At 37.5% G+C, this 24,558-nt stretch overlaps 1 protein-coding gene across 3 annotated transcripts in view; it reads right to left on the bottom strand.

The window, feature by feature from the left end:
• SLC36A4 (solute carrier family 36 member 4) overlaps positions 1-24,558 on the bottom strand; it is a 132,013-nt gene that overhangs the window by 40,098 nt on the left and 67,357 nt on the right. For all 3 annotated transcript variants that reach the window (XM_053971374.1, XM_053971375.1, XM_053971376.1), the window contains exons 9-10: positions 12,092-12,261; positions 5,657-5,826 (exon numbers count right to left, since the gene is read on the bottom strand). In XM_053971374.1, coding sequence (XP_053827349.1) covers positions 5,657-5,826; positions 12,092-12,261 — 340 coding nt within the window. The remainder of the gene's footprint in view (positions 1-5,656; positions 5,827-12,091; positions 12,262-24,558) is intronic.

Consider the following 24,558-nt stretch of genomic DNA (forward strand, 5'->3'; position numbering starts at 1 on the left):
ATATATGGCTTTTAAAATATACAATTCTGCAATGATGAATATTAACATTAGACCATTCTGGGAGTCCCTACGACTCTATTTGGAAAATGTATTCAGACATTCATGTCTCTAGAACAATAAGCAATAAGAAATACTTTTATGGTTTATTCAAATAAACCATAACATTTTCCCATTAATCATAAACCACAGATATCTGGTATCCATATATTAAAGTTGAGTAAAGAAAGATTTTAATGTTTGCACTGTTAAAAAGAACGCAATTTACTATACTTCCATAAATTGATGCCTACACTAACAGCAACTCATAAGAAAATTTGAAACAGCAGATCAATAGAAATGACTCATAATCAGGATGCATTAACCCTGAAATTAAGAGTTTTATTCTTCTTGTAAAGATACTCAAAAAGTTTGAAAAAATCTGATTTCACATATTTATTTCTCATGCCCAAGCATATGTCAAAAAACCACCCAATGATCATCTCTCAATTTAAAATCACAGTACAGGATCTTCTACTTGGAAGCAAGAATTATGCTCACAGCTCCCCATATCCAAAAAAAGCCCCAGATAAAACCCCAATACACAGTGGGGAAAATTAACTTAATTAATCAAATATTTGATTTTATTCCTTTGACAATTCATAAACAATTATTTTATGTTAAAGCCTGCTTTGATGGACCTGTTAGCAGTCCACACTAATATTTTATATCCCATCTGGAATTTTCCTAAATCACTAATTTAACTATTCCACTTTTGTGTCATTAATATTACTCTCTGAAATTAATAAAATCTTATTTAAAAAAATCTAATAACTGATACATAAGTCTCTTCTATATAAATGATTATTACTTCATCCTAAAAGTATGCACTATTAGATCTTAAAACTCCTCCATCTTACCTCTCCTGCAGCTACTCTAAGCAAGTATTTTATTGGGACAATGTCAATAAACAGTGTAAGACATACGGTAAACATAATTTTATCTTCTGTCTAATTGTTCAGTATGAAGCACTGTTCTTTCCTAAAACCTGGTACAGTTCAAATAAGGAAATATTTAGAAAACGTTAGCTGATAAGCTCAACTGAATAATGCATTTATTCTCCTCTTGGTAAAATTACACACTAAGCTCAGACTTAATGGCAAGCAGCTCAGTAACAACTCCGTTCATGCTCAGCTGGATCAGCCCTTCAATTAAATTTCTTTCATTTCAAGGTAATAATCAAAACAGCTGACAATTCAAGTGATATCTCCACATCCACATGCAAATGCAGTATTTCTTAATTTACCTTTTAACAGGAAAACCGTGGCTGCAGGAACACAGCCCTAAATTAAGCTATTAAAAGAATAATATTCTAAACTTCTTGTGTGGATGAAAGATACTATTAATGCTCAACTCCAGTTTTCTACCTTATATTTGCTGATATTCTTCAGCAGCTTTTACCAATTCACAAAAAAAAATTATTTCACTACTATCTTTAATAAATCAAACACAACTTATTCTTTAAAAATTAAAGTAATGCTAGAATTGTTCCTTTCTATTTTATTCCCTTACTTCATGGATTTTCTGCCACCTTTTCAGATAAAATATTTTCTCAATACTACTTTTTTTTCCCCATACTTCTTCCAACACATCCAGCAAGCAGATTTAATTTCAGTGTCCTTCAGTCAGAAGACATGAGGAGGTCTTTGCTAGACAGTGAGATATTTACATTTTCATTCTAGTGGAAACTTTATTCTAGTCTTGCCCCATCCTAAATTTTTAAATCCACAATTCTTACTGTGAGGCATCAGAAGTGAATATGTCTGATGCCATTTAGCCTCAACACTGGCTAGCTTTGATGATCTGCTAAGCTTTAGTTAAAGCTTAGCAGATCATCTCTCCATCTCCAAGTTCTCAGCATATTTTGAAACTTTTAATACAGGAGGAATTAATTGCTTAAGCTGAACAAAACCTCTCCAAATTTTCCCCTCCCAGAATCACCATGATCTCAGTACCAAGTAAGCAAGAGAGTAAAGAACACTCGTGATGAAACAGCAGTTTATTTCAAGCAATGGGCATAACAGAACTGATTTTAGTAAAAAGGGGTTATTTCTTGCTCTCTGAGACAAGCTGACCTCTGGGAAGATAAAACTTACACCTTTCTACATAAAAATATTAAATGATCTTTTAAAAATTCATCCAGCATGATCCAGTTCCTTCAGAAGCAGACTGAAAAAGCTTCACATTTTAACAGTTAATTCCAATGTGCTGGACATACAATCCTATCATGTAACAGGCCTGGCTAAGAGCTGAACCTTGGGCATGATGCCCAACCTTTACCCAAGTAGATGCCGCAAATACACATCCTAACTATATTTGTGACATTGTTTTAAATATGTAAAATCGGGGGTAAATACTTTCAACATTATAAAACTTTCACCTTGACAAATATTTCAAAGCATTGAGGTTATCTTACATTCAAATACCACAAATATCAAGGCAGTACCCACACAAAATTGCACCTGCGTATCTCTTCTAGCATTTTCCAGACCCCATGGAGACTCTTGTCCTAGCTAGCCATCCAGTTCCTACCTGCTTTCAGCATTCACCAAATCCAGTCTCCAGCTCTAGGCTGGACTTTTAGCACAAGCTTAGCTCACCCCTCTACTCAGCACACCAGGTGCTCCCCTAGGTTGTAAAACAATGGTTTATGTCAGGATTTTTGAAGTCTGGTGGCATCTTCCTACTTGCTACAGCATCTACAGTGAAATCCAAGCAAAGATGAAGAGACTTTGCAAATTTGTCTCTTGCAAAGGAAATAGGAAAAACCAAAGGAAGCAGAACATGGAAATCTAAAAATGCAAAAGATTCTTGTGATCATTCTCCTGCAATGCTAAGTGTCCAAAAGTGAGCAAGTAAGTAATGAAAAGCCCTAAGCAACACAGATGGCTTTTGGGTGTGTGTTAGATCCCCAGTCAGTTGTTAAGTCCTTACTTAAAACAAACCTTATCAGACCAGAAAAAATGACCAAGAAAAACAGACTCCTGGGTCTGCTTCTTCCAAAAGAAGTTTCTCATATACTCCAACAATAAAACAATGACATAATTTTTGAGTAATGCAAAAGCTGCAAGAATTAGTAATAAGTGATTTTTCATGTCTTCTCTTAAAAAGCTAATGTGCTACTAGCACACAGCTGAAGCTCCTCTTCTCAAGAACTATTTTCAAGCAAGCAGATTCCCTTTAATCAGTGTATGACCTCTGAATGGTCCAGACATTACAACATACTCCGTCACTGATATCAAAACCATTTAATTTCTAAAATTCAATTTAAAATGTTTTGGATTTTTACTTTCTATTAAAGAAACACTTTCTGAATCATTTTAGGAACCATGTTCTGCAGTTAGACAAAGTGCAGATAAGTGAAAAGTGATGCTATTTAAATTAAGTCTGTTTAAAACCAGTGCTTCAACAAAAAATGAAGATGAATGTAAGCATGGGAGCTTACACAATTATTGGTGAAAAAGTATTACAGCTACTGCATGCATACAAATTGTAGAAACCACTTGTAAAACTGAAAAAACCTGAAATGCCATTAGGTTAATACAACACATCACACAGCAGCTTGGCAAGTATCAAACCCTTAAGAGCAAACTTTTAATGTTACTTTTTTGTGCCTTGCAGCAAACAATTTAATATCCTCAAATATCCCAGGAACATCCACAACACTTCAGCAGCTCTATTTCAGACATTCATATCACAGGTAAGTTGCAATGGCATACACTAGGTACAATTTTATTATACGTATTTTTCTCAAAGACATAAAGGCACAGCATTCTAATGCGAGATCTTTATATATATACCTATATATTTTGTACATATGTATCTTTTCATACATATAGCAAATTTCCTTTCTTTTTCTACTTTCTTTTCTTGGACATTGTTTCCCAGTTTTCCCTTTTCAGACTACCCAGAAATTACAAAAGTTAATGATAAAATTAAGGAAAAAACCTATGGCTGAATATTATGAATTAATTTATAATTTTCCCGAGTCAATCAGGGAAATGTGCCTTTAAGCCTGTTCACCACTGGCTCTTCTCATCAGACACATACATGGAACTATCTTTCACCTATAAATCCTTGAAGCCTTTGGCTGTATGAAATAGTTTGGATATACAATTTTTAGCTTTTCAAATCTATTGTGATATCATTACCAGGGCAGGTGATAAGGGGCACATAAAGGGCAACAGAGACTGAGTAGAAGTCAAGGGCCTCATGACAGCAAGGCATGGTTAGGACTGGAGATCTAACTGGTGACCTTTTAGTGTCCTGGAGAGACACTAAGTAGTGTTTAGAAACTTGAAGCTTTTTCATCTAGATGTATCTCAAGTATTACAAGAGCTACTCATCTATCCTCAGTCTTAAAATCTTAACGCCTTGATCACCTGAAGTAGAACACAGGCTATATGATGCTTCAGGAGATATGTATGTCAACATTCAAGAAAAGTTTGGGTTTTCTTTTTATTTTGTTAGTTTCACAAGGCAGATGTATTTTCAGAGCTGCAAGTTATTAGATTGATGGTATTTCCCTTTGCTTACTGTAGTAATTAAATTGCACTGACATTAAACTGTTTTTCTCAACAGGTTTGACCTTTAAAAGGTCTCACTGAATGTGGAAGTTTTCTTTTACAACAATCCTTAGGTGTCATCCAGTATATTAGCTACTGCATTCATCAAGGGAATGGAGACAATAAACTTAGTATCTTCTCCTTCATCAATACTTTCCCCTAAAACACAAGGTTTAACATTTTTTTGCTTATTCATCAGTTTTGTTTGTTTTTAAAATATTAACACCTTATTTCAATACAAATGGTCAAGTCAAGAAGCCAGCTTTGTACTAGAAACAATTTTTTTAATAACGTCTTTGAGAAAAGGTTGCTATGCTATTGAGCACTTTGGCTGGGAGCTGTAAAGGCAAAGCTGAACTTCCCCCACAGTTCATTATCTTCAGGAGTATTGATTTCTGGATGAGACCACACTCACCATTCAATGTCAGCTCTGCTGACTCCTACTAGCACATCTCAAGCAGCTGTGAGAAAGCAGGGACACAGTAGGAGGGAAGATTAGGGGACAAGCAAGAAAAACAACAGGAGTAACAGGCAGTGAAGGCAGAGATGCAAAACTACTTTGGAGCATTATCACCTAAAATAAGTGGCAGCTCATGAACTCCGTGACCAGGCATCCATGTTTGCAATGCTACTTTATGGATACAGAGCCAGCACACCTTTAGGCTTAATCCTCAGATCAACAAAACAGAAACGATTTCTCCATGACAAGCATGTACTGAAGATCACATAGATAAATGCTGACAAATCTCAGCAATGTGTATCTCACTTAAAAAATTTTATTTGAGAAAGGTTTCTTTTCCAGTTGGCAGCTTTAGGATATTACCAGCAAAAGATATTGTTGTCAAACAATTGGTCACACCTACTAAAACAAATGTGGTTAAAAATACAACGTTAGTTTCATTTGTTCGTAAAAGTCAAAATGTAGTGAAGTATTGAAACAGAATTTTAGGTTTGCTAGCCTCTGGAAAAATAAACAACAAAACATGTATTTAAATAAGCAGGTCCCAGCAAAATCTAATAGCAAGTTTTTTAATGGATGTTTTGCACATACTTACAGGTTGAGCAGACTAATAGTGCTCTCGCCACAAGTTCACTGAGTAACTTCCACTTCTGCCTCACCCTGGAGGTGACAACTGGAACGAGAATCTCTGCAGGGACGTAGAACTGAATCGAGTATGTCACAAAAATCCCAAAGGAGTACAAAATTTTTACAGACTGATACAACCTGTTGAAAACATTTACAGTCATGTAAGTATGTAAGCTGCAAATTTTCATTAAAAATTAGCTTGATAACGGCCCTAAGGAGATACACATATATGTATGAAAAAGTACTTTTTCCCCCAGCAAACATTAATATTTTAACTGCCTAAGAAATTGCAGAAGATAAGCCAACTAGAATAAATCTTCCAATAAAGGGCAGACATCCTTACCACTGTTACTTGTAGCTGATTAAAAAAATGACAAAGAGCTATCCATGCCTCCAAGAGGTTTAGATATATGCTTAATTCATGTTGCATTAATTACAAGCATTTGTCATTACTTGCAGAAAACTGGCAGAAATTGAGTCTCTTTGTATGATTTTCTTTCTATGGATGTTATAAAAATTTGGGGTGAGGGCGTGGTTCATTGCTTCAGTCGTAAAAAAGATGTTCAACTGAAGCAAAGCCAACATGCATAAGTAGGAAAATAAAAAACAGCAGCAAGACTAGGGAAAGAACAAATAGGACCTTGATCTTTGTATCTCTCAAAGCCTGGCAGCGGTCACTTAAAGCATTCTCTCTTCAAGTATCACAGTCTGTATCTGCATTAGTAAATAAAATCCAGCCAGGACTGCTTTTGGTCCCTTATCCTGAGGCCAAATGGCACAGCATGGCAAAAATTTTATCTGTACAGCTCAGCTCTTTTCCACCATACTTTCTATGATTCTATGAGATATGAGGAAGAAAAGAAAAATAAGTTTCAACTAAAAATATATTTTGATTAATAGGTCTTAAATTATCTGTATCAAAGGTTTGACCATTACTGTACACAATGCACAGGGATTCAGGGAATCTCCAAAGGCACATTCAAATGGACAGAAAAGCTATTGCATCAATTTACATGCTGACATAATGGTGTAACTAGTTTAGAAGCTGCTGCTTTTGTGACACACATCTTTTTGACTGCTGAGCAGCTTTTAGAAATTTAGAGGGAACAAGAGCTCTGCAAGACTGTCCTTATTCCAGCAGTTCAGATAGATTTTTGCTGGTTAAATTTTAGCTGACCAGATACCCAGAATTCACCTCTACTCCTCAGGCTTCAGACTACTCCAAGCTTTTACAAAAGGAATTATCTAAAATATATTCAAAAACAGGATTAGTAAGCATCTCCATTACACTATTTTTCTACAGCTCTATGAGGATTAAAACTTTCCAAATTAAAAAAAATTAATTTTTATATTACTGAGATGATTTTACTAGTAATTTAATATTATATTCTAATCAGAAAAAGATGACTCCTTAGGCTACCTTTTAATAAAAATATAAATCATTCATATGTGCTAAACCTTTTTTCAATTCGTCATTTTAGATTTCATTATACTCATTTTAAGGGTAGAAACATTGGCAAGCAGTGCAACAAAACTTGCAGAACAACAGAGCTAGACCAAACAGAGCAATAATTATGCAAAGCCTTTGCTTGAACTAGGCCCATGTGAAATCTTGTCGAACTTCAATACACCAATGTTTGTATGGTCATTAACCTTTGGGATTCACAGTAAGGGAACTGTTGCACAAAGACTCACTTGTATCTTAACAAAGAACAGATGGTGGAAAGAACCTTGTTGCATCCCGGGTTGCGTTCAGATTAGGGGTTCTGATATGTGTTAGTTAGCCGGTTCTGTGTATCCCTTTGTACACCCCTATTCCCCCTGTGATGGTTCATTCCAGGCTGCCTGCCATTGGAGCTTCCCCACGTCACTCCAGTAACCACCCCCTGTTCTTTCCTGAAACTTCCCTGTCAGTTACCCCGTCCCCACGTCCCCATTCATCCCAGAGCCCTGTGTCCACCCCTGTTGCGTCCCCGTTGGTCACCGTGGTCCACGTCACTGCCATGGTGCCTGTCCCCATTGGGTGGGAGGGCTTCTGCCCTCCTCGTCCCGCCCTCTTTAAAATCCTGTGCACCCCTGGTCCCAGCGCCATTTTGTCCATGCGGCGCTAGGGAGCGAGTCGCACTTCTCCATTGCAGCTCCACAAACACTAAAAGCTCTCCAGCCAGTCATGCAGACAGACTGGACTTTCCTTTCCTCTTTGTCTCGCCCCTCGCGCCGGCAGCAGAACGCAGCCAGCCCACCCCGGCGCGCGGAACACAGAAGCGCCCAGGAGGAAGCGGTGCCCCGATCCCGCTAAGAAGCAGTGCCCTTGCTGGGCTCTCCAGAGCTGCCCGGGACTGGGAGAAACAACGCAAAGCTGCAGAACCTTCATATTCAGCTTCAAGAAGACAAGAACCCAAACGAGAACAAAGAAGAAATTTTTTACAATGAGGATAGTGAAGCTGTGGATGCCCCATCCCTAGAAGTGTTCACGGCCAGGTTGGATGGTGCTTGGAGCAACCTGGTCTTACGAAAGATTTCTCTGCTCGTGGCACAAGGATCAGAACAGATGATCTTTAAAGGTCTTCTCCAACTGAAAACATTTTACGAATCTACGAGACCCAAACCAAGGACACTAACAAGTACTAAAGCAGAATTTTCTATAATTTACATCTGCAAATACTGAAAACTACTCTTTAAGTCAATTTTCAACATATTCTAAGTAATATATTTTGCTGAGTGACAATATGTACTTCCAAACATCATCTAAAATAGAACAGCACCAAGTCATTTATCCAAGAGCACCAATCTAGCAGGATTTTTTCAATACAAGTAGTCCTCTATTTAAATTAAGAACTTAACTAGTCTAGGGCCTGTGCATGCCTTCCAGTCAATTCATCTGTGAGGATATCAAATAAAACTCAGAAAGCAGCAGATTTTTTATTTAATTTTCTTTATTAGGAAATGTGTATTTTTAAGACAGGGGTTGTCCAGCTGGAATTAAATATATAAGCCAAGTCTCACTGCTTACATACATTCCAGGTCTTTCGCCTGACTGTCTTAAGAAAAAATTCCTCTGCTCCTTGCAATTTCTCTAGTTCAAACTGGCAACTTACTGGCTTTTTATGTGAGGACCAAATAGCAAAATATTGTTCTATGGTTCACTGGAAATTTGTTTTGCTAGCCCAGTTAATTGCAACCATTTGTCCCTCAGTACTGTATCAGGTAGACCCACAGTCCTGCACAGCAAGGGCATCATACATCACAATCCCTGAGCGCACCACTGAGCTGCTTCTCATAATTTTGTTTAGTGCACTGGGGTTCTCTTCAGGGTAAGACAAAAACAGATGACTTTGTTAACTGTGGATATGTGTCCTGAGTAGCTTTGAGGTTATTACGCTTATAATGCCAATTTTCAACCCTATAGAGCACCAGTTTCCATCTCTTTTATTATCTGTTTCCTTGCATTAGGCCTGCAAAGCCATCAGCACAAATATCATCATCATCACATCTGCACTGTAGCCAAAAGCTATTTGAAAACTCGTATGTGAACAGCTCTGTTAGACAGCAGGGATGCAGAATAAAGTTCATTCTGTTGCTTGCATGAGCACAATAAAAAGCAACAGTGAGTAGCAACCTTAGCTTATTCCACATTCCTCTCACTCCCTTTCTTTAATAACACCTCTCCTTAAGGCACAAATAAACCCAAAGCTACCTTTTAAAACAAGTTTTTCACTAATCTTATAAACAGTAAACATTTGCAGACTTCTGGTGGGTTTGTGGGGTATTTTTGGGTTGGTTTTTTTGGGGGGGAGTTTTTGGGTGGTTGTTTTTTGTTTTTTTTTTTGGTTTGGTTTGTTTTTTTTTTTTTTGGGGTGTTTTTTTTTTTTGGGGGGGGGGGGTTTTTTTTGGTCAGAGAATCACAGAATGGTTTGGGTTGAAAGGAATCTCAAAGATCATCAAGTTCCAACTCTCCTGCCATGGGTAGTACCTTTCACTAGATCAGGTTACTCAGAACCCCTTTCAGCTTGCTCTTTAACACTTCCAGGGATGGGGAGTCCACAACCTCTCTGGGAAACCTGTTCCAGTGCCTCACCACCCTCACACTACAGAATTTTTTCCTAATTTGTAATCAAAACTTGCCTCCTTTAACTTAAAGGCATTCCCTCTTGTCCTATCACTACAAGCCCTTTTGAAAAGTCCCTCTCCAGTTTTTTTTTAAGCCTCCTTTAGGTACTGGAAGGTGCTGTAAGGTCTTCCCAATGCCTTCTCTTCTCCAGGCTGAAAATCCCCCAGCTTTCTCAGCCTGTCATAGGAGAGGTGCTCCAGCCCTCTGATTATCTCAGGTTGTCCTCTGGACTTGTTCCAACAGGTCAACATCTTTCTTGTATTGGAAGTCCCAGAGCTGGACACAGCCCTGCAGGTGGGGTCTCAGCAGAGCAGAGCAGAGGGGCAGAATCCCCTCCGTGGCCCAGCTGCCCATGCTGCTTTGGATGCAACCCTGGACACAACTGGCTTTCTGGGCTGCAAATGCTCATTCCCAAGTCATGATGAGCTTTTCATCCCCCAACACTCCCAAGACTCTCCTCAGAGATGCTCTCAATCCACTTTCTGTGCAGCCTGTACCTGTGCTTGGGATTGCCCTCCCTTGCTAAACTTCTTGTGTGTGTATACAAGGAAAGGATATAAATATATATGCTGAGCAATATCCCCAAATATCAGAATGGGAAGGGAAGGGAAGGGAAGGGAAGGGAAGGGAAGGGAAGGGAAGGGAAGGGAAGGGAAGGGAAGGGAAGGGAAGGGAAGGGAAGGGAAGGGAAGGGAAGGGAAGGGAAGGGAAGGGAAGGGAAGGGAAGGGAAGGGAAGGGAAGGGAAGGGAAGGGAAGGGAAGGGAAGGGAAGGGAAGGGAAGGGAAGGGAAGGGAAGGGAAGGGAAGGCAGGCAGGCAGGCAGGCAGGCAGGCAGGCAGGCAGGCAGGCAGGAAGGCAGGAAGGCAGGAAGGCAGGAAGGCAGGCAGGAAGGCAGGAAGGCAGGAAGGCAGGAAGGCAGGAAGGCAGGAAGGCAGGAAGGCAGGAAGGCAGGAAGGCAGGAAGGAAGGAAGGCAGGAAGGAAGGAAGGAAGGAAGGAAGGAAGGAAGGAAGGAAGGAAGGAAGGAAGGAAGGAAGGAAGGAAGGAAGGAAGGAAGGAAGGAAGGAAGGAAGGAAGGAAGGAAGGAAGGAAGGAAGGAAGGAAGGAAGGAAGGAAGGAAGGAAGGAAGGAAGGAAGGAAGAAGGTTGGTTAAGGCCCAAATCTCAGTTGTTACAACAGCAGTATAAAAACAAAGCAAGCAAACAAGCAGTAAGAAATAGATGGAAGTTCTAGCAATGTCCTTCAAGACATTTTTATACTCTCATGTATTAAACATTGGAATCAGTCTGGCAATTAAACAAAACTTAAGAATATTAAAAATGCATATTTCACATTGATTCCAAGGAATGAAAAGGAAGAAAAGAAAGTAAAAAAGTAACACTTAAAAATTGAGAACATTCTTTACATATGTTCTCCTCATTTTCAGAGAATAAAGAAGTCAGCATTCAGTTCATCAAAACTATTAATGGGGTTTTTTTCCCATTAATTTGAGATTTCACTACTTTAATAAGCTACTACAACAGATATTGAAGAAGTAGATGCAAGTATATAACCTGTAAAACTTGATCAGAATGAAAACATTAAAATACTTTTCAGTTTTAGCACTTTTGCACTGCTGATACACCTAATTTTAGGCCTATTAGACAATAGTATTAAAAAAATAAATTATATTAGAGAATAGTTATAGTACATCCATCCACAGACAGATACAAAACTAACTATACGGCAGTTGAAATCATCTTCAGCATGTGACCTGTGCAGCACTCATAACAGTTAGAAAAATAGCTAAATAAAAAAACGTAGTGTCCTTGAGACACTGGCAAATATAAGCTTCATTCTCCTGACAGGAAGTCATCATATACACTATCCATGGACTTGGACTTGAGCTACAAACCAATTCATCTTTGATGTGTTCTATTCTATTTGTTCACCTGCTAAACTCAGTGATTACACTTAAAAAGGGCACGATATTACCAGGATATCCAAGGTAAAATTAGCTCATTTCAGAACTGCGTGACAGCTTGCTGCAAACTGCATATTCCCTCCTCCAGCATTCCTGGAACTAGCTCCTTCTAGAGATGGAATGCTTTAATATCATTGATCACCATTTATAATATCATTGATCACCCTCCATATGCAAGTCCTTCTAATATGGAAGAAATTACTGGCTAGGACCACAGCTCTATTGTGGCTACATTAAAAGTCTTAGCACCCTGATGGCACTGAGTCATGGGACAACCTTTCTAAAGTTTCTGCCTTCTAGGTTACTGCTTGTAAATCACAGAGGCACTTACCACTTATCCTGTGGCAGGTTTAAAGTTATGCTGCCTTTGACTTCATCCCCAAAGCGCATATATCCCAGGGTGGCCAGTGAGATGTACAGTGCCATGACTATTGCCATCCCAATGTTCAGCGCCTGGGGGAAACGTGTGCTGTCCTTCATTCTGTTTTCCAATGGCAGTACCTGGAAATACATGGAGACTCAATCACATTTTATGTTCTCAGAGTAAAACTACTTGTCTCCCCTCTTTCTATGCCAACTTCCAAAATTCAGGTGATTTTATAAATAAGAAAGATTATTCTACAATAATGTTTTACTGCCTGGATGGTCACAATGTTTCCTGTACCCAATAGAAAAACTCAGTTATCGAAAAGTACATATTTTGGTTGGAAAAAAACATCGGTGTGGAATTATAAAGCAATATTTATAGGTTAGAAAAACTGCCAAGAGAAACTTATGGTGTTGAGATGAAAATATATAAGCAATGAGAGTAACATTAAATGTTTTTTGGTAACGAAATTTTTCAGAATCCAAGGATATTTTTCCTCTTCCTGTCAGGTATGCCTGCACTGTCAGCTTCCATCACAGACAAACCTACTGACACACAAGCTCAGCCTCAGCACATAGCCTCAGCCCTCCCAGCAAGGAATCTGGAATCCATGACTACCAGAATGCAGTCCCATGCTCTTTTTCATCTCTCTGACAGTAACAGGGCCAGGCACACTAAGCCCTGCTTTTCTTAAACCTAGTGCTTTGAGCCTCACATAGTCAAGCCATCTCACTGGGCCTGCCATCACTTCAAAGTGAAGACACAGGCGTTGCAACCATTACTGCATGAAGTTTGCTGGGGATTGCCTTCTACTTGCACTCTACAGCATTCAGAAAAATACACTCAGTAAGCTCCAACTTAAGTTTTTAGACACTCAGAAAAAATTTCCAGGCAAGGCAGTAAAACCAAGTGACAAGCTCACATATTGGTCTTCCCACCTTCAATTTCACCAGCAAAACAGATCCTTTTACATCATTAAAACATTAGCTGAAGGTACACGGATACTCCTAGACAAGAACACTTTCCCCACCTCTTTCAGGAGAACCGTACAGTCATCTCAAATACTCAATATGTGACATAGTCCAAGACTAAGACACCTAATACTGTATGTCTACATCTAAGTGAAACATCCAAGCTTCTATTGATGCCTTAGGATTTTAGCTTTTCTATTTTTCATGTATTTGTAATCCTGCAATTCTTTAGTGTATAACTCTAAACTCCACATAGAGTTTATAAACTACTGTTTTCCTATTTTGGTCAGACAAAACAATTCCCCTCTAGGCATGGGAATCAAGGACACCTTACTATCACAACCCCAAGAGACATAAACAAAAGTGATTTGGGGGGCAGCAAACTTGGGGTAAAATGACTTCATTACCTGAAGCTGTAATTGGAAGATTAACCCCCAATATGCAAATGGACCAAACTTATAAAAGTATGGAAACCCATGATCTGTCATTTATTTTTGGATGTAGCCCCTGTGGGGGACTTCGTCTGCCCTAAATGCACCTGAAGGCCCTTTAATAAATATAACCACTTTTTATTATCTTAATTTTGTCTGGCCTTTGTTTTTAGGTAGCTCCAAAAAGGCATCACTATGATGAAATTAGCTAATGAAGACTAGGCAGTACAGACAGTGGAATAAAGTTCGCAGTTCAGCTTATCTTCCAGTAGACACGCAGGTTATATTTGAGGATGGCACTGTTAATTAAAGAAGCTTGTCATCCCTGGTTAGCACTTATGTCATATCTAATACAGACAAACAGTCTCAGTGCAACAGGGTTGCCCTGTAAAAGCTGGTGTTCATCATACAAAATTGCTTTTTAATTGACTGAATATTTACTATTTAAGCAATATGAGTTATGAAAAAAGCAGGTTTCATCCACTAATTAACTAACAAATTGATATATCTGAATTGCTGGCATATTATTTTCTATACAGTAATTACTCCTTTCCTCCTAGTCACCCACTGACATTTACTTCCTGACTTTTAGTAGCATATCACCACTGCCAGTCTATACCACATGGCCCTATTTCTCCTATATTTCAAACCCCAAAAAGCAATTTTACACTTGGGAACTGAGAGGTCCCTAAGAAGGTGTACAGTTAGAGGCAATTTTCATTCCTATTCAATTAAAATGCATTATATACATGTTAACTTCTTTATATATTTCAGAGTCTCCACTGCTGATGTTGTTCCTCCAGAAAAGAACCTGAACTTGACTGTAACTTGATCTGGTGGGGAATGCAAAATTTAAACAAAGAAGAGTTTCAAAAATTAAATCAATTTTTAAATGAGTGTTGAGCAGCAGGAAGAATACAAAAAGAGATGTGGTCTGTAACAGGTTGACCAGGATATCTGCCTTTTAAATCTTTTTCTATTTTAACAAAGTTCTTTTCACAGGCAGACAAGATTGTCATAGAATTATCTATCTGAAAATTAAAATTAAAAATGAAGTAAAGAACTAGTGGCACATACTACGTTCAGTATGCTTGAGTCCAAAGGAAGCATTGAAATTTTCTTTTTAAATTTCTAACTATACTGAAATTGTTTTATCTTTAGCGTTTAAACCCAGAAGACTCATGTTTCTCCAAGAAAACAAAAACTTAGCAAAAAATTAAAAGCAATTTAAAACCATTATAGGACAATGCTCTTAAGCATACACACTCTGTCTTTTAACTATCCACAAAGCCAAGTTTACTCATTAAATGCAATGATATCATTTCCTGTATACTTATGAGTAAATCAGAATAAAACACACCCATTTAAACTCATGTTATCATATCATCATCCTTTCTTTCACATTACAACTATCATTTTTGCTGAGTGTAAGGAAATGAGACACTGAAAGAAATACAGGATAATAAGACTAGTGGTGAGAGGCACATTAACATATGTAGACCTTGAAATTATATTTAAAAATGTTAATTCCTCCCGGCTTGTCCTTGAGTTAGTATCAGGACCACACGTGCCTCCAGGCTGAACAGACGAGAATGCCAATGCAGCCTTTCGTGCATCACTCAGTCCAGGTGACAGTGTCCCTGCCCAGCTCAGCTCGAGCCTTCCCAGGTTCAAGTACCCTCGCTGAGCAGCAATCTCAAGACAGTCGCCATTGCAGGAGATGCTTCCCTCAGTAAAACTGAACCCCAAAGAAATCATGCAAAGAACTTGAGCCAGGTTTGATAGAGTATCTAGTATCACCCACTCCAGACAAGCTAAAAAGTTCTGTAACTCACAGGATTAGCATGACGCTGAGTTACAACAAATGTGTATATTACACAAACACCCGGCTCCCTAAGCTGTTGAAGCTCGTCAGGATCCAAAAGATCAGTGAAGTGTTCACAAGGAAACAGAAGCTGCCAGGAGAGATGATATGAGCCAGTGCTTGTTCTGACACTGAGTCACTGGTAGGCAGCTACTGGATAGGTCTTCACCATAAAATTTCTTTCCAGTCCCTGCATAGCTCCTCTTGCAATGACTTCAGAAAACCTAACATTTCATCTGAATGCAAGAGACAAGGTTCTTTTCACAAATGTTTTTTAGTTCTGGTTTTACTGCTGCCTTTCTGGAACCAGGGTGTGAGATGAGTTAAGATTCAGTTTCAAAGATACATTTTTTAACCTTTATATTTAATGACTCTCTTCTGTGCTTCTGATTTCCATGCTGTACTTTCTTCAAGCTCTTTCCCCTTCACTTCACACTAGTCCTTGTCATAGCCCTAAACACCTATGAAATCAGATATTTTAGACTAAGCTTATGCCTTTCAAAATTTCTCCATTTCCATCCTTATTTTTCTCCTCACTGAGTAAACTCTCTATCATTTTTCTCTGTCAGCTGCTCCACAGAGTTTTTCCTACAATTTTTGAGACATTTGCACACATCACTACTATTATACTCCTTGAAACTTAATACTAGGTTCTTTCAGTTACAATCAACCTTTGGCTTCTTAAAATTGCAAAACAAGCACAGTACATCTTGATTTCATCCACCAAATAAATTCAAAACTACACATAATTAACTGGCAAAGAATTATAACTGAACGTTTGAAATAATCTGGCTAATCTGCTATCATCCATTATGCAAAGTGCTTTCCCCTTCATTTCAAGCTGCTTGAAGTAGGTATAAACATTCCCAGTAACACAATTGCCTCTTCATCCCTTGCCTTGAATATCCTACTACACTCACAGTTTTCCTGCATATAAGCTGCAGGGGACTGCCTAATTTTAACCAGAAATCTCTACTGTATTTTTCACATAACTGCACCAAAGAAAAAAACCCACAAGAGAATTAGACCTGCAGGCAATCAGATAAACTTCTATTTAATTTTCATAGCCACTGAAAGCTAATCTTGTAATGGATAGCTTAAGAGCAGACATGCTTAATGTTTAAATACAGTCACCTTTCCATTTCTCAGGAAATCCCACTAAAATGGCCATCCTTTATCCCCTGCACTTTTAAAGCAAGTATATCAGGTAGACAGCTGTATAGAAGTTTTGACTGGCTTAAGCTAGAGACAACACAAGAATTTTGGAAAATTAAAACCAATATATTTATCAATTTACTCAGGGAAAAAAAAAAAAAAAGCACCATCTCTTATCATGCCCTACAGCAGCAAAATAAAGCCCTGTTCAGTCAAAGCAAAAAAGCTGATATCAAAGGTATTCAAAATATGTAAACCTAAATTCTACTACCTAACCTCCAAAGACAAAATATTAAATTCTCAGCAGACAAATGCAGTGCAAGCCTGGCCCATTCCTTCTTGTCTGCAGAAGGTACCAATGAATTCATCTGTTCACTGAAAGATAGATTTACAACCACACAGCCTATGGGGGAACTGTCTGCTGAAAAAGTATAGTTACCTCAGGTAAAGTAATAATAACAACATACATCATTATTATATTGTCATGTTTGCTTGCCTGTCCTAGTGCATCTCCTCTTGCACTGCACAGAAAAAGGCCATGCAATATTTTGAGCAACAGGCTTCTATTCCATCATTTTTAGAAACATTTTTAAAGCTCACTGTCTTCAGTAAGCTACAGAACATCACTATTTAGAACATGTGCAATAAACAATCCAATTTTTCTTAACAGATACCTCATGACTGCAAACAAAAGGGCAGCTACTATTACCCAAGGAAAAATGCAAGCCAAATGGTGACTGTACATCAATTTTTATAGTAGAAGTTTTATATGAAATAAATAAATCCAGAAGACAAGTTCTCACTACAGAACACACTACCTTCTGAAATCTGCTGAGCAATTCCAATCACTCCAAAAACCAATCTCCTCAGACTCCAGTAAAGCCCCTTTCCACTTGTTTCATGAGGAAAAATAATTACTCACCTACACAAAAAAACCAAACCCAATCTACTGCCCTATTCTGACGGCCTTGATTTAACAATGCTTGAAGGAATTGTGTAAATCTTACCTAGCTTGCCGTCCAAACTTTGCACTCTCCAGGGCTTCTTTTTTTCTTTTATTATGTTCAAGAGTTTATTTATCACTTTATTATTACATTTATTTACTCTTTAGCTTGCTGTGAAATTTAACAGAAGCTCTGCAAGTTTGTATATTATCATGTCCTACGTGACTTTGTGAACCAAATCCAAAAAACTTCTCTCCAATGAAAACTGAAAATGATAAAGCAGTATTTTTGTTCGGTCACCAATATTTTAAAATATTTTAAAATATCTGTCCTGTCAAAATCACCGAATATGCTTTGCTGGCCTTTACAACAGTATGTAGTTTTATCAAGCAAAAGATAAATGCTAATAGAAAATTATGTTTCTAATTTATCAGACAGTTCCAGCCCCCAGTCACTTGGACTGCAGCCTACAGACTATACAGTACTATGGTCTAACATGTTCTGTATAAGTTATGCTAATCTCAAAATTTCCATAAAGTAATTGATAAAAGAAAAACTACTTAGAAATGCAAGTGTTGCTGAAGGGTATATTTCAATCTACTGCAATAATACATAAAGATGTAGAATATGATTGTGTATTTCTGGACTCTTTCTGGCTCAGGAGGTAAAAATGAAATTTCCCAAAGCTGCAATGGCATTTAAATGTTTATGCCAGCCAATTATCAAACCCACATTGAATTTAATAAATAAATTATAATGATTATAAGTTATAATAAGTTATAATGATTACTAAGTTCTCACCTATCCCTACCTGCTTCTTTGTAGGCAAGAGACAAAAAATTTACAAACTTCAATCTGTTTCAATGCAAATGGTTTAAAATAAAATGTCTTCCCAAAAGGTCTTTTGTCTTTTGTCTGAAATGCTCCTCCACCCATACACTGCTTTAGTTTCTAAGGGGACACAGAACAAAGTATACACATACAAGGTCCTGCATGGGGCTGTGCAAATTTCATTACTGCAGAAGTGAAAAAATAAATTACAATGGTTTCCACTGAGGACTAAAGAGTATAACAGGAAATAAATGAGATTAAGAACCTACACAATTTTATAACTCTAAATACAGAAATTTCTCTGCCCTGGGATAAAAAGCCTTGAAAATACAGCCATATACACTCCTGGACCAACAGTTAAAAAACAACAGGACCCCAACACAGAAACTGTTTTGCATGTCACATCTTAAGTTTTACACGGCCATCATTGAAAGAAATAACCATCCAATTCTGAAAAAAACCCCCAGTCAATCCAAACAGAAGGAAGAGAAGACACTGATGATTTTACTTTCCTTAGAACTGTTCCACACAATTCAGCTTGCCCTGAGAGCACATCACCTTGACAGCTGTACTACTCATCACCTTTCCCATGACACACCCACACAGCTCAAGCACAACACAAGGAAAAGAATACACAAAGACAAGTTGAAGAACAAACACCACATCACTTCCTGCTATAATCTTCTCACTCCAAATACCTTCACCATTACAACATTTTCCATTTCTACCTCTCCCATTTCTTTTAGGATTCTTTCTTCGGCTGCTCCTGACAAATCAGTATAATTTTTCAACCACAATGTTTATTAGGGAGCCACTACTGATGCCTGCAGAACTGCTCAGCAGTACATTATTAGGGCTCTCAACTCTGGGAGAACATGTATTAGTAAAAAAATTTAGGATTAGGAAAGGTATTCTTCAGTGAACATTCAAGAACATTACTGAGTTAAAAATTCCTTTGACAAAATAATAGGTCTATTAATACCTAGTATTTTCAGCCATATAATAACTTTTTTCCAGCTATTGTCTCCATCATCCTTGATTCAATAAATGTAAATTTACAAGAGATTTAACTTAAAAAATAAATATGTTGGCAAAATATTTAAGACGTAAACTAGAACTTAAACTTTATTTATTGTTACATATAGACACAAACGTGCACACACTGCAATGCTACTTTCATCAATGAAAAGCCTGCACAGAGCCTATTATAGATGGTAAAGTTAAGATGCTGTTGATTAAATGACAGACATGAAAGTCTAAAACCAAGGATGCAAGCGTTTATTCTAGCTAGCTGCTCTCTCCAGGAAAAGTTATTAACATTTCTGCATCTTCAGGGTTATATTCAAAACCTTTCTTACATCACGAAGACTTACTTTTAAACACTACTTGGAGAATTCCATGCACAGCAGGTAAGTGCTCCCTTAGAACATAACAAAGGAAATCTTACCAGATCATCACAACTAAGTTCAAAAACACTGCAGTTTAGAAGACTTACAGAATGCTGGGCTAGGGGAACAAAAAATCTGGCTCCAAAAAAGCAAAATAAACTGGATAAATATTCCTGCTTGAAATTATTTAACTATGCTTCTTAAGTATATGTAACATCAGCATAAGTAGTATGTGCATCACTCTGCCTCTACTGCATGTATAATTAAGGCAGACAAGTCTTCCATCTAAGACAAGGTCACATCTAAAAGGAAAATTAGCTTCTGTACCTCACTGAAGTTGTGTCTCAGACCCCAAAACCCTCCTACCATAAGCTGGCAAGGCAGAGCACGACATCTTGGCACTCTTGTCACTTACTCTTTGCCCCCTTCTCCAAAGTCACCAACCACATAATGATTAAGAAAAGTTTCAGGCAAGTAAGCAGTAAACTCAAAATGCCTTTGTTCTGCAATTGTGTAAATGCATGTGTATCTTAGGTTTTCTAAAGAAAAAGACACATTTGAATGTTGCAAGCATGTGTGTGGGATGCTGCCTGAAAGAAAGTTATCCTAGGGGCCTTCTGTTAGTGTTATTAAGAATTGCCTTTAAAATAAAAAGTAATAAAAGTACAATATGTAAAAACCAATGGTTCTCCAGGGTCAAAGCAAGTCTTTCCATTCTCAGGACGGGCAGATTACTGGTAAGGAATATTTAATTTGAGAAAGAGGTGGTATCAAGTTGTCTGCTACTTTATCAACATTCATCTGAATTGGGCAGATGAATATTTTTAACAGTTTCTGATACAACACCTTTCTATCTGCTGTATCTAACAACTTTCTCTGTTTCTAACACATTTGCTCATAATCATTTCCTGATTTTGCACAGTGGCTACAACACGCTTCTTGCTGACACAACATCTGAAGTCCACATTTACCATGAATGTTTAGTAGCATGTCATCTCCACAGTCATCAAATCCAGTTCCAAATACAAAAACATGCTTGTCCAAATACAAAAACATTCTCAGACAACTCCCACCTTTCCTATTTTGCAGATACAAGCCTTTGCATCATCAAAGAGATCACCAATGGAATTGATATACCTTGGTCCAAAGAGCTGATGCCACAAGTAGATTTAGATGACGTCATGTTACCTGTTAAATGTCTGCTTCTGATAAATACAGTCTGGTCTTAAGGGCAAGGGAAGTTTCTTTTTTTTCTTTTTTTTAAGGACAATACTAATCTCTCTAAAGAGTTTTTGACAATGAGAGGCTTTTATCTCAAAGCCACAGGCCTAACAAGCTCATCTGCATTACTTTCAAAATCCAAATAATGACATTTTAAAATGATAATCCACTTAGTTTCCTCTTTTTAAATCTTCTGGAATTGGTTAGCTGCTGCCTAATGTGATTCCAGAGCCTGTCTTCTGGTATACAAATACTGCCCTATCTTCAGCTGCAAAGCTGTGATATCCAAGTTCAAAAGCAGTTTGAATAGACATCTTCAAGTAATAGGCCAAAATATAAGAAGTCTTATTTTCCAAACCTCAAATTAATGTTGGAAAGTAATGTTTTTCTCTTCACTAAGCTAATCTGTCTGCAGCACTCAACACGAGGGAAAAAATCATACTCAGTTGTAAAAACTGCAGTTAACTTAGCATATTTATATGTAATGAAGAAAGAAAATTATATTTCTTGTTTGAATATTATGATTCTATTGCATCCTTCATCCTCCTGAAGCTTATTATAAAATATCGCTTTCACATTTGATTTGGTTTTTTATATCTAGAACAAGAAACCCAACCCGACTTTTGACGCAAAATATTTGTTAAGTGTAACCTGCATTACATAAACACAACATTATGCAAAGCTATTACCTGCACATGGCAAAGCTATTACCTGCATATGGCAATGCTACAGAGCCAAGCCCGAAAGCGTTGGTTTACACTCTTCTAAAAAGGGCGTTCAAGACTCTTAATTTCATTTTGGACAAACTCAGTCTGAAGTTACTTTTAATTCAGTAACAAAATCTCTCATTAATTTTAAAATCAGGCCTACTCACCTCTGGAATACAAAAGAGGCACTCACACATGGTTCTTACAAAATAATGTTACATGTTCTGTTAAAGACATCTTCACTCTACTACATCATCCACAGCCCCTCTATTCAACAAGTACCATTGGTACTCCCTTCTGTTCTGTGGCCTGAACACCAGCCCCATGCTTTGCCAGGCAGCATCATCTGGCACAGGGAACCCACAGCCAGCGAGAACCAAACTACAGAGGGAGAGCAGCAGCTGCAGAATCTCCCAGCCCCAGCACAGTCCTGTATTCAAAAAGGTTCACTGAGGGCTGAAGATACATTTTCTCCACTTCGAAATCAACATTCTGCCCGCTGAACCGAAATCTTGACTTGAAGGCTTAACAAAACCAAATACCTTATATGGTTTATTGCATCCACTTAAGAGTACTGCATTTCTGTTGCCACTGCTATTCCACAAACTGAAGTGATGTCACCAGTCAGTAGGATTTTCACAAGGTCACCCTGATTATGTTAAAATCTAAACTTACAAGTGATGAAATCCCAAAGCAACTCTCAACACTATGAATGGTAACCCCGAGACCGACAGGACTGAGCTCTCAGCTGCTGTTTGCTACCTTGGGGTCATTGGGTGTCCCTGCTGCCAACTTCTGTTCCCACACAGTAATGATCCCCATCCAGCTGTCAAGACAGCCACCATTTGCGGCAGCAACCTTAGACCAACCTGCAGTAACTCCATTTTTACAGACATCTCTAAGAGGCAGCAACTAAATGAACAGCACAAGCAACTGACTGCAGCACTTCTTAATCCTGTTACAAGCATCACTCAAAGTGTAGCATGAATTAAAATTAATCAGCTCTTCAATAGCACTAACCTTATTCTTGCTACAGCAATTGTAGCAACAAAAAAAACTACTTGCCTAGACTTTAGCAAATTGCCAGAATTGTTCAAACCTGCCATCAAATAAGAGTCTAGACAGATCTCATAGGCAGATATGAACAGCTCAATTAATCACATTAATATAATCAATTCATCATATTAATTGTTTTTATTTTAATGAAAAATATCTCAAAATGGTTTTATAATACTGGCTGATGAAATGTTTAAACTAGCTCTTAGTACTACCCAAGGGTTACTTTCTAGGTACTAACTTGGTTTCTTTGAGATTCTATATTTCAATTATAAATAGTCCACATTTGAGTTATTACAGACTCAAGTCAATAAAACTGAGGTTCTTCAAGTATATTTATTTAGGGATCGACTATAGCCAAAGCAACAATATTCCAAATTCCATACTGCTGATTTTCTTACAACGCTATGACAGCTAATCAGTCCTAAGCTAACGATTAATTTTAACCAAAACCCATGTTCATACACTCATCATCTGTAAGACAAACATGGTCTCTCAAGATCAAGAAGAAAATTCTAGTAGGAATCTGCTGAATCACTGCAGCCCTCTGAAACATGTTCCATTTAGTGAATAGGTCCTCTGTTTTATTAGTGTCACTAATTTTTATTAGTTACTAATGAACTATAGTCATATTTTAAGTGATGACAAGTGCTAAACCAAAAGAAAAAAAAATTAAGATATAAATATATTTTCGAACAATGGGATGAAAAAAACCCCAAACAAGAACACTGAGGGCAGTTTTCCTCTCTTGTCAGGTTCTGCTTAAGATGACTGTACCAGCCCAAAACCTCAGAATTTCATTGCCCCTTTTCTTAACACCTAGTAATCTGGCAGCTGTCAAGATGAGAATTGGCGTAACACACATTCAGATTCAAAGAAATGGAAAAATGAGACCTCATAACTGTTATGCCAACTTATTGTATAAAATTAAGCAATGAAAATCAACTTTTCTGAGAATTAAGACCTTAAGGCTTCTGTTTATAATGCCATGTTCAGACAGCTTCACAGTAATATGAGATATTTGCAAGACATTCCAGAACAGAACCTAAAATCAAGTCTCTAAAAACAAGACCGAGAGTTCATAAATCCATTTTAAGTGCCTGCAGTCAGACAGAGTAGACTAAGGAGCCAATCTAATTAAATGGAGCTTTTTTTTTCCTTACCAGAACAACTCAACCACATGGATATAGCAATGACTATAAGATAGGGGGTAACAAAGTTACCACACACCAGCTACACAACAGGTTTATGATGGTAACTTCCTAAGCTGTAATAACTAGTTATCAATTAAATCATTCACCAAGAATAACATGAAATTTTAATTATGTAAAAAGGAAATGCCTTGTCTTGCTTTGCTTTACTTATCTTTTTTTTATTTCATGCTTCAACAACTTTGTTTAGTTTTGATTATTCAAATATATAAAATAATTTTTTCTTCAGATCTTCTCTACAGTGAATGCAAATACAGCATAAAGATGCACAGCAAACATTCAACATGCCCAAAATATCCCCGAGAGGCCGGGACATCTTAATATCATTCTGCATATAATGAACAGACATTAAGCTATAGATTTTCACTTTCATTTCAGTTTGTAAAGGTAGCTATGTTATATTAATGGTTTTGTGTAATGTAAGCACACATACAAAGAGTATTGAACCATAATAAACAAAAACATTTAATTAGTTTGTAAACACTAATAACAAGGTGAAAACCATGCTTTCCATTTGCTTTGAAGAGGGAGTAAATTATAACCAAGTAAAACACAGAGACAGCTTTTGCAGAAATACATGCAATACATACGTAACACTAATATCTAATAATATAAAGTAGCATTTTATATGTTAAATGTACAAATAGAAAAA

The sequence above is a fragment of the Vidua macroura genome, chromosome 2 (assembly GCF_024509145.1).
Source record: "Vidua macroura isolate BioBank_ID:100142 chromosome 2, ASM2450914v1, whole genome shotgun sequence".
Taxonomy (NCBI): Eukaryota; Metazoa; Chordata; class Aves; order Passeriformes; family Viduidae; genus Vidua; species Vidua macroura.